Source organism: Musa acuminata, chromosome BXJ1-10 (genome assembly GCF_036884655.1).
Source record: "Musa acuminata AAA Group cultivar baxijiao chromosome BXJ1-10, Cavendish_Baxijiao_AAA, whole genome shotgun sequence".
NCBI classification, from domain to species: domain Eukaryota; kingdom Viridiplantae; phylum Streptophyta; class Magnoliopsida; order Zingiberales; family Musaceae; genus Musa; species Musa acuminata.
In genome coordinates this window covers 29,710,888-29,721,617 of record NC_088336.1, presented here as the reverse complement: position 1 = coordinate 29,721,617, position 10,730 = coordinate 29,710,888, and the positions used below count along the sequence as shown (strand labels likewise).

The following is a 10,730-nucleotide window of genomic DNA, read 5'->3' as shown; positions in this document are numbered from 1 at the left end:
GAGAATAGCATATTTGTGGTCAAGCTTAGTATGGTTTAAATAAGGTAGCAGCATGACGTAACAAAATTGTTTTTATTGACTTTTAGTTTTTGTTTTAATGATTATATAACAGTTCGCTTTAATTTGTACCATAATGTGGGTCCCTAATTGTGCCACGTGGACATCGAACTACTACGAGTCCGGGTCATTAAAGGTGAGTGGGTTTATGCGTTGACCTGGCTAATTGGGCCCATCGAGTCGAAGACAAAAGCCCGGCACCCAAAGAAACATGTGGGCTCAATTAAGATATCTCTTCTGGGTCCCACACTATCTGCAATAATAGGCAAGTATGTTTTCCGGGTAATCTAAAATAAAAAAGCCAAATTACGTATATTTTCCTAAAGTAACTCATTTCCATGATTCACGATTAGCGAGGTAATTTTGCTAATTCCAAAGTTCGAGAGGATAGATATGTAAAAATGAGCACGGGGCAAAAATACTTACTCCCTGTTGTTTACGGGTGTTATGCTTCTGTGGCCCCGCACATTGTATCGAATCATAGGAAGAGTCGTTGATGGGGGTAGCGAGATTGCCTGTGGACAGAACGTATAAAGGTTCAGTTTTCGGCCGTTCTGACCTCCCACGTAAGCGGCCAATTCCAAAGAGTAGAATTCGTCTCGTTCCCCACCTCCAACGATTCATCCCCCTTCGTCGAGCTCGGCGTCTCCCCAGCCTCCCCCTCTTCCCCTCGATCCGGTTTCCTCCTCCCCTCTTTCTCCTTCCCTCTCTCCTGACGACGTCTTTCTTCTTCGGTTCCGTCGGATCAAACTCGAGGAAGGGGGGAGAGTGCGTAAAAGAGAGGAGGCGGGGTGATTATGGCGTACAGGGCGGACGAGGACTACGACTATTTATTCAAGGTAGTGTTGATCGGGGACTCCGGGGTGGGGAAGACCAACCTGCTCTCCCGCTTCGCCCGCAACGAGTTCAGCTCCGAATCCAAGTCCACCATCGGCGTCGAGTTCGCTACCCGCACCATCCGCGTCGATGAAAAGCTCGTCAAGGCCCAGATCTGGGACACCGCCGGCCAAGAAAGGTCCAAATCATAACCAATACAATAAAATCGAAATCCCTTTTTTGGTTCTTTCATTGCCCGTTCGTCGATTCTTGATCGCGACCATATGCCCGCTATTTCTCTTGATGTTGAACTTCCTCTTCGCTTTTCAAGTTTTCATCTGCTTTCTTCTTCCGTTTTCTCTGTTTCTGCAGTTGGTGGTATCCAATTTTACTCTGAAGAAAGAATCGATTGCTTGATTTGAATGAATTGTTTCTCCTATTTAAGAGAGGCTTGCGCGTCTTGGTTCTACGATTCTTGTGATTATATGACAATCTAATGTGTTGTGGGGAATTGTTGGCATGAGATCAATGTTTTGTTCCTTTTTCCCCTAATCTTTTGCCCCTCCATTGTTCATTTACTCTTTTCCTTAAGAATAATCTCTTTCTCCTTTTTAGAATTCTGAGGCTAAGCGTAGTATTTTTGTATTGATAATGCCATAGGATTCTACATGTGTTTGCTAAGCCGTTGCTGATCAAAATAAAATATCTATTTGCGGCTTAATCTTTTAAGAACACAACAATTTAATATCCATAATTGATCAATTAATTTATTGAATCTTAATTATATGGCCAAAATACTTCAGTATATTAATGGTAGTATATCAAATCCCTCAGCATGCCCAATGATACGTCAACTTTGATACCATTTGTCATGACTCAATTCAATGGAATAACGGATTCATTAACCTAACGATAAGTTGGCTCTCGTATGGTTTAGTCCGATGTAATAATTAACTCATTAAGTTATCGAGAATGATCAATTTTTAAATCCAGATTAATGGTAGTATATTCAATAACCAACATAAGTCATGTCTCATTTTTCATGTGAGATTATACCAAAGTATTATATTTGGTTTTTAGTTCTTTCAAACATGAGATAAACTATAGTTTGTCTTAGGAAGGTTGCTCTAAGCAATTCAAGTCGCAAGAAAAAGAGAAAACAGAAAATACTACTATAGATTATATTGCATCATGGAAGAGAAGTTAGATACAGGAAAGTTCAACTGTAATTGATGACTATTGGCAACAGAAAACATCATCAATAGATTACTGTTAGACCATTTATATCAAGAATTCTGGGCATTTTCCTTGAGTATCATATTGCATCTTTCTTTGAATGTAGATTATATCAATCGCTATGCTGAGCATTGCATGATATTCTCTAAAATGTAATCATTTTAATAGTGAGCATGTTTCAAGTAAGGATTCTGATAATAATCCTTGTATTATGTTTCAGATAGACTATAAATGCTTGGTGATAATTCTATTCTGATTTGTGTCATATTATAACTTGGAGATTGGCTTACTCCTGTATTTGCAGATTGATATGTGTGCTATCCTGTTGTTCTTTGCTTGTATAGATACCGAGCAATTACTAGCGCATACTACAGAGGGGCTGCTGGTGCCCTTGTTGTGTATGATGTGACTCGCCATATCACCTTTGAGAATGTCGAGAGGTGGCTGAAGGAACTACGGAATCACACAGATGGAAACATTGTCATCATGCTTCTGGGCAACAAAGCTGATCTACGTCACATAAGGGCTGTCTCGGTAGAGGATGCACAGGCGTTTGCTCAACAGGAGAAGGCTTTCTTCATGGAGACCTCTGCTCTGGAGTCGATGAACGTGGAGAACGCCTTCACTGAAGTGCTGACACAGATCTACCATGTGGTCAGCAAGAAGATGCTTGACGTTGGTGATGACCCCTCTGCCGTGCCCAAGGGACAGACCATTAATATAGGCGCTGAGGACGATGTGCAAGCTTCTAAGAAAACTGGTTGTTGCTCAGATTAGTTCACCATTCATCTCCCTCAAGTTTAGGCGCATGCTGCTTGGCATTTCTTTTGTAAAGCTCGAGGAGGAGGCACTAAATGCTTCAAGAACATCGAGCACCATACACAGGTTTTGTAGCTGGTAAGAAAATATGAACCTTTCCCTTGTTTCAGAAATGCAAACTTAGTGGGTCTTCTTCTCTTTATTCTTTTTATGACTTGTATTTCTCATTACAGACATGTTTCTCTTGCTTACTGTTTGTTGCCTTTCACCATTTGTGTATCATCAGGAAAAGAGTGGTATATACATAAACTTTGGTTGGTTCTTTAAGTTTTTTCTGATGGAATCATTGAGCTACATGTCTTATAATTGGCAGGAAATTTACACTGGTGGAGATGTCTTGCATTAGATTACCAGAATTCAGCTATTGTTTCATGCTTCGTATAGGTCATATTAAGATTTATAAAGGAAAATATGATATTTACGAATTTTGCAAGGATCCAAATGTAAAACTACATAAAAGTAATATAAACATTACGATGATTCCAGTGGCGGTCGAGGACGCAACTCGTTATCCGCCCGTTTCACGGTCTCAATGCTCCATTCTCACCGCTTCCTCTCCCACTTCGCCCCCTTCGCTTCCTCCCCAAACCGTCCTCCTCCTCCTCATCCTCCTCTATTCCTCCGCCACGCTGCTTCCGGCGCCCCGCTTGGCGTCCGCGCAGCCGGACTCCGGCCGTTGCTCGCCGATCTCTCGGAGGCCGTTGTAGAACCGGAGGATGGAAGCGGCGGCGGCGGCACGGCAGGCCCCGTCGAACTCCCGCCATCGTCTGGCCCCGCCATCTTCGCAGTCGATGATAACCCTACCCCGCTTCAGGTCTCCACCAGCGTCCTCCTCACCGGCGCTATCTCCGTATTCCTCTTCCGCTCTCTCCGCCGCCGCGCGAAGCGAGCCAAAGAACTGGTGATTGTCTCTTGTTTCTTCTCGGATTATGCTCTTGTTAGTGCTTCGGCTATCTCGACTGGGGCGTTCTGTGTGTAATAGAAAGTGAGGTCGAGCGGGGTGAAGGAAGCGAAGAACCAAAAAGCGGAAGCTTTGGATAGATTGAAGGCGGTTGGCGCGGCGCCGCTGGAGGCCGGGAAGCCACCCTCCCCCGCGCAAGCATTGCTGGGTGGTATTGCGGCTGGGGTCATCGCCCTCATACTTTACAAGTTCACCACCACAATTGAGGCTGCTCTTAATCGTCAGGCTATCTCCGATAGCTTCTCGGTTGGTGCTCAATGGCCATCATTCCCTGCTCTGCTTTGCTTCGATCCCTTTAAATGCATGACTAGTTCAATTTTCCTGTTTATGATGAGCATTTCTGTTTATTAGGTCAACACAAACTTACCGTGTCAAAAAAAATTTCGGCATTGTTAAGCATTATTTCTTGTTTGCTTGTGAACTTCCTATTGGTACAAAAGTCGATTGGCATCTTGGAATTTGGAAGCCACAGATACGCTGGTTTTAAGTGAAATGTGCATATTTTGTGTTCACAGACTACCTCCATAAGGAGAGAGTTTTCGAGTTTCTACATGGTTTTGGTTCGTCTATGCTTTCATGTGCTATCATAAGCAAGGGCGAAAGTTTGCTTTCCATATATCCCCTTTGGCCAATTACATTATGGACGGATTCAAGATGATTGAGGCCGCGAAGGATTTTGGCCCTTTGTATTCTAAATTTAGATATGCCTTCAGTTTAATTAGAGAGAATCAGGATAGTGTGAATTACTCTGTGTTGCTTTATACCCCAGACATAATTTTAGCTTGCATATTGGTTGGATTTGGTAATGTGCTCTTATTTGTAGATTTTTTTCTTGGATCAATTGCCTTGGATGAGTTTTTATGGAAAAATGGAAGGAACATATATGTTCTTTAGAGATGACAGAAAGAGGACATTTATTTTCTTCTTGTGAGTATTTGATAGGACTGACAAGTGAACAATTATTTCTGAAATGTCTTTTAATAAGTTCCAATTGATTATATCTAAGTGCTTAAGGTATTTAACTGATCCAAGATAGGTTTTTTATGTTCCTTCATGATACATTGAACAATCACATCAAGCAGTCGAGGGGTGTTTGAGCACCTATTATTGTTAATTTTCAAACAAAGCCTTTTATATAGGTGAAGCCAAACTGGCATTTGTTAAGGACATCGCATAGCAACGAAGAATATGGAGGGAAGGGACGGCAGTTGGTCATGTTAAATGCTTTAGTTTCTTTAACAACATATACTATTTGCAATCAGTATACTTAATTTTGAATTTTCGATGTCCTATACGTCCATCGAAACCAGTTTGGTTCATCTCTTACTTTAATGTTAAAAAATCATCAAATCATCACTAGCTATGGAGCCATCTGCCTGTTTCCAAGTAAAAGTATTACTACCCTGAGCACCGAGGCAATCCAGAAAGTTGTGTGCACTGATCTCTAAGACTCTGGCAGTGCATGAAGGTCTGCTGGAAGTGAAAAGAGGATGGTAACCCATCTCATTCAAAGAGTGATTGCCTGCAATTCATAATTTTTTCCAAAGTATACCTCTGGAGAAATAATTACTAGTACATAATATTAGAACACTAGCTGAGAAATTTTGAGCAGATCAACTTGGGCTCTATATGGTTGCTGATTTCTTTTTTGTTGCCTATTTTTCCAAGGAGGAAATGCTTGTCCACTTGTTTTGGTTGTCATGAAGAGAGATGCCTCCTGAGGCTCTCCAGTGCTGCTGTAGGTCTGATGTAGGTGGCAGCAGAATAATTGAGTTATGCATGACCTCTCAGATAATTTTATCGAAAAGAGTGAGATTAACCTATTCTACCCATGAATGGTTCTTGCCAATTATTTTACACGTGTCATTGTTAAATTGTTGAGTCTCTAATGATGTTGATTTGGTGAATATAAGAACAATTTGGCTTTCATCTACTACATACTTCTTTTATGTTTAGTTGCAGAAACAACAGCTAGGCTGTCTTTCTTTATGCTTAATCTGGATAGCATGTTTCTGTCTATGATGGTGTATGGTCTGCCTAATGCGACTTCGATTTAATGTTTTTTCAGGTTCGTCAGATAACAATAACAATAAGGTGCCCCTCAAAATCTTTGCAATGTCTATCATCAGCCCTTTGCTACTTTCCGTTTGCGCTCTCAGACTTCTCACCTTTTGTTTCAGGACTATCATAAATGGTCTTTGCTACCTCGCAACATTTGTTTTCGGTGTCAATTCCATCGGCTTGATGCTCTATGCTGGTCAGCTTGCTCTTGGCTCCATAACAGAAAACCCTAAAACATCACCAACTTCGGAAAAAGATGATGGTCAGCTGAGTCAGATGGCATCTGCTGAGAGCACCGCCAATGTCATTGAACCCAGCAGCAGTGACACGCCAGAGAACTCGGACGACACCAAATCACCATGAATAAATTGGATGTGTCGGCTGTTAGTTTTGCTTCTTTGTACCCCTGTACATGTTAAATTTATCGATCTACCATTTCAATTTTTTTCCTCGAGGCTTCATGGATGCTAATATTTCTGAACTAGCGGGATTATTTGATAGCGATGACACCAATTGAGTGGACTTGATGATCAAACTCATTAGCGAATGCTTAGGATTCTGGATATTATTTTTCTTAGAACATGTGTGTGTTTTTCTGTAAGGGTAAATGACGAAGACGATGTCAAAATTTGATATCTTCATTCATTGTGAGACCATAGAAGATTAGATTCATTTGATACTATCAAAAGGGATTCTGTTGTTGTCTTTTGTAAGTTAATCCTTTGGATTTCATCATGTCGGGCCTCTTCAAAGTCAACAGCGTGCAAGCTCGGAATGGGTCCGTTCAATAATAACACAAGGGGAGCCACGTCGACTTCGATATAGCCAAGTCAACGGGGTGACGTGGCCTAATATTTATATACCAAGTACAAACCAATCTGCAGGAAGAACACAATACCAAATACAAGTCAATAAAGGGGGAGTACACGAAACATTATTGTGTGAAGTGGCTGTACACGTAACATATAAAATAGTAGCACACGTCATTCACCAAAATATTCTTTTTTTTAAATTAATATAACATCATGTGCAAAACAAAAATATATAGTTTTTTTTTTCCCTTCCTTTACAATCAGCACTAGTAATGCATAAAACTTATAAATACTCAGCAATTATTTAAAAAATACTGTGACTTCAGTTTTGAATTTTTCAACTCTTATTTACGTGTGTCGAAAAAAATTGAAATTCTTCAAAAAAAAATTTAAGATTTAGTTTAAATATGCAATAGCAACATTATTTTTGAACGGTTTATACAAATTTCAGAAGAAAACGTATTGTCATCTAAAACTTTATGTATATAAGATGCACATAATTAATTTTGTTATACAATCATAGAAGGAGGAAATAAAATGCTTCAGGATATAAAAAAGAAAAAAATAGATTTAAGAAGAATGGCTTCTATCGAATTGGGTATAAAAATTATAGTGATCCACATCATGCTTATCCATATATATATATATATATATATATATATATATATATATATATATATATTGATGATTGATGATTGATGATGGTAGATGTCATGAGGTCATCCTGTGGGCTCATATATTCACCTATTCGTGTTTGTTCTACTGTCCCAATAGCAGCCATTCGTGAGGTAAAGAAAGACTATTAGCCTCGTTTTCTCGCAACCCATTCAAAGTTCCAAAAGTACCTCAACGTGTTTGCAGCGATCAACTCACCAACCACACCGGTCATTACATCTTCTTCGTTGCATGCCTTATTTGCTTAGTTCTGAGACAGGAGAAAGCAGCAAAGAGAGATCGAGGAGGACGAAGCCAGCAACGGGCGTGCAGGAAATGGAGAATCCCGGGAGAGAAGGTGACCCGGAGGCTCAGCCTCTCCTAAACCATGAAGCCGGCGATCGCATAACCGCGATACAACAGGTCATCAGCCAGACGTACCAAGGCACCGCCCACCTCGCCAACCACCTCCCCACCGGCACGGTGCTCGCCTTCCAATTCCTTTCCCCTGTCTTCACCACCCTCGGCCGCTGCACCGAGTCGAGCCGGTTCATGACCGCCTGCCTCCTGGCCCTCTGCGCCCTCTCCTGCTTCCTCCTCAGCTTCACCGACAGCTTCTACGACGAAGCAACCCGGCGGGTGCGCTACGGCGTGGCCACGTTCCGGGGCTTTAGGGTCATCGACGGCTTGCAGCCGGTAGCGCCGGAGCTGGCTGTGAGCCACCGACTGGGGCCGTTGGACTTCCTCCATGCCTTCACGTCGTTGGTGGTGTTCGCGGCGGTGGCGTTGCTCGACAAGAACGTGGTCTCGTGCTACTACCCGATGCCCACCGACAACGAGTTTCAGGTCCTCACAGCGTTGCCGGTGGGAATTGGAGTTGTCGGCAGCGCTCTGCTCGTCACTTTCCCCACCATCCGCCATGGAATTGGGTTTCCAGTTACTCATACGCAGTAGATTGATACCGATGTTGGTAGCTTTTGCTCGTTCTTCGGTTGTCTCCGTGATATTGTTTGTCCATTTGCTCTCCTTGTTCTGTTCACGTATCTGTGGACCGGAGAAGACTCGACATGCATGCCATGTTTGTTTGACTCTCTCAATGTAAGCTTTTGGCATATCCACGCCGCCAACCAATAACAAAAAGATGTAGTTTGTCTCGATCTAAAGACGACAGTGATATAGCAATGGGCTCGACCATCCCTCTGTTTTGGGGCAGTAGGAGGAGCGAGCGACACGCGTGGGCGAGCAAAGTAGGTGGCGTGCATCGACGAGCAGACGAGAAGATGGAGGAGAGAGAGGAAGGGATTTTTATCGAACACCTTGAGGAACACGATTGTCTCAGACGATGACCATTCCAAGCTCTGTTCTGATCTTAGTTGGAAGAGTCAAATCCGTGAGACAGTTACACACGCCGCCTACGTAGTCATACAACCTTGCAAGTAATTCCCATCTTCACCTTCATATAGCTGCTCATCTTCGACCTTCGACGAGCCATTCATCGTCATTGAGGGGTCGAGAGCTTCGGAGCAGAACGAGCCGTCCGTCCACGAAATGGCGTCTATTATGAGGGAAGAGGATCAGGAGAAGCAGCAGCAGCCCCTCCTCACTCCTCGTGGATCTTCATCATCGGCTGAAGGGCAGATGACATCGTTGCAGAAGCTCCTGGGGCAGACGTACGAGAGCGCCGCCAACCTCGCCAAGTGCCTCCCCACCGGCACCGTGCTCGCTTTCCAAGTCCTCTCCCCCATCCTCGCCGACGCCGGCCACTGCACCAAAGCCAACCAGGTCATGACCGCATGCCTGGTGGCGCTCTTCGGCCTCTCCTGCTTCATCTTAAGCTTCACCGACAGCTTCCGCGACGAGACCACCGGCCGGGTGCGCTACGGCGTCGCCACCATCAAGGGCCTGTGGGTCATCGACTCCCTGAAGCCGCCCTCGCCGGAGCTTGCCGCCAAGTACAGGCGAAAGCTCATCGACTTCATGCATGCTTCGGTGACGCTGTTGGTGTTTGCGGCGGTCGCCCTGTCGGACAAGAACGTGGCGTCCTGCTTCTACCACATAGGTAGTGAGAACAGTAAGAAGTTGCTCGAGGCCCTTCCTGCAGTGATCGGATTTATCGCCAGCACAGTGTGCGTTGCTTTTCCGAGCACTCGCCACGGCATCGGCTCTCCGGTCTCCGCCATCTGATGATATATGTTGCCTGGTTTCGTTGACTTCTCCTACTTCTTCTGTTGGTGTTCAAAGTCAATGGATTCACAGTTGGTCGTTATCTGGTTAAAGAATTGTTTGCGTGCTCAGGTGAGAGACTAATTGAGTGCGGACCAGCAATGCGTGTCGAGTTCTAAGTTGACTTGGGAACAAAAATATACACATATATATGCGTTTGCCGGGAGTCGAACCCGGGTCTATTGCTTGGAAGGCAATTATCCTTACCGTTGGACTACAAACGCTTTAATGATTGAAATTAACTTTATATTAATTTAATATTATAATAAAACGAATCTCAAAGATACATTTCTCATATTTCTAGCATTTCGATCATCCATCTCGAACTTTATGCAGTCAGCAATTATTATTTCCGGAAGAATAATATTTGGAGCATCAAATAATAATATCGGAATAAGATGGGTTACAACCACGCAAGAATGCTCAAACCTTAATCCGTCAGAACAATGGACTGAAGAGTGTTCAAAGAGAAATCATTCTTGTGCTGGTCTAAGAGTTGGAATCAGTGAGCAAATCTGTTTCGGAACACTTCCCAGAGTCTCTGTACATGATGAATATAGGGTACAAACAAAAGGTAAGAGTTCGTCAAAGAGAAACCCTACGTGTCCGGAGAGGAGGGAAGAAGAAGAAGAAGAAGAAGGAGCTCTCTCTGCTTCGGCCTCTCACTCGATCTGTTGTGGCCATTGCAAGCGCCAGCAGTGCTGTATCTTTCGTCCAACTCTTGATTCTTTTAGTGCTGACCGCGTTTGTCCTGAAGAATTCCGGTCGCCTACGGGCTCATCTCCCATCCTCTCCAACGCGACTCGACGACCTCCGTAGCCATCGACAAGAAGAAAATTATTGTAATCGTCATCGCCAGGAAGAAGAAGGAGAAGAGACAAGAGAAGGTAAGTGATGGAACGGGGTGTTGGTTGGGGATGTACATGGGACAAGACAAGTCAAGAAATCACATCATATCAAATCGCAAAGATTCATGTGAACCGAACTGTTGTCGATTTTTAGCCAATGATTTCATCATCACACTCCCCGAGTCACACACACACACCTTCTAATTTATGGGAAGATGATAAGTAGTAGAGCATGCAGTAAGT

At 43.4% G+C, this 10,730-nt stretch overlaps 4 protein-coding genes and 1 non-coding gene across 6 annotated transcripts; 4 read left to right on the top strand and 1 right to left on the bottom strand.

Annotated features, from left to right (window-relative positions):
* Positions 1 to 614: 614 nt before the first annotated feature.
* Positions 615 to 6,242, top strand: LOC103968951 (ras-related protein RABA1f). Of its 2 annotated transcripts, XM_065087781.1 has the most exons (4): positions 615 to 1,072; positions 2,454 to 3,006; positions 5,958 to 5,983; positions 6,070 to 6,242. In XM_065087781.1, exons 1-2 carry the CDS (start codon positions 855 to 857, stop codon positions 2,884 to 2,886), a joined length of 651 nt encoding a protein of 216 aa, XP_064943853.1. In that variant the 5' UTR covers positions 615 to 854; the 3' UTR covers positions 2,887 to 3,006; positions 5,958 to 5,983; positions 6,070 to 6,242. The 2 variants fall into 2 exon arrangements, with proteins under 2 accessions (XP_064943853.1, XP_064943854.1); XM_065087782.1 differs by lacking the exons at positions 5,958 to 5,983; positions 6,070 to 6,242 and adding an exon at positions 3,102 to 3,195.
* On the top strand, positions 3,461 to 6,399 carry LOC135596079 (uncharacterized). Its single transcript, XM_065087780.1, has 4 exons — positions 3,461 to 3,829; positions 3,911 to 4,135; positions 5,958 to 5,983; positions 6,070 to 6,399. Exons 1-4 carry the CDS (start codon positions 3,461 to 3,463, stop codon positions 6,311 to 6,313), a joined length of 864 nt encoding a protein of 287 aa, XP_064943852.1. The 3' UTR covers positions 6,314 to 6,399.
* A 1,114-nt stretch (positions 6,400 to 7,513) lies between these two features.
* On the top strand, positions 7,514 to 8,823 carry LOC135596076 (protein DMP4-like). Its single transcript, XM_065087778.1, has one exon. The coding sequence runs from the start codon at positions 7,669 to 7,671 to the stop codon at positions 8,368 to 8,370; it is 702 nt and encodes a 233-aa protein (XP_064943850.1). The 5' UTR covers positions 7,514 to 7,668; the 3' UTR covers positions 8,371 to 8,823.
* A 74-nt stretch (positions 8,824 to 8,897) lies between these two features.
* On the top strand, positions 8,898 to 9,695 carry LOC135596077 (protein DMP6-like). The gene has a single exon (XM_065087779.1). The coding sequence runs from the start codon at positions 8,965 to 8,967 to the stop codon at positions 9,598 to 9,600; it is 636 nt and encodes a 211-aa protein (XP_064943851.1). The 5' UTR covers positions 8,898 to 8,964; the 3' UTR covers positions 9,601 to 9,695.
* A 96-nt stretch (positions 9,696 to 9,791) lies between these two features.
* On the bottom strand, positions 9,792 to 9,863 carry TRNAG-UCC (transfer RNA glycine (anticodon UCC)). Its single transcript has one exon. It is a non-coding gene; the product is annotated as a tRNA-Gly (tRNA).
* Positions 9,864 to 10,730: the final 867 nt, after the last annotated feature.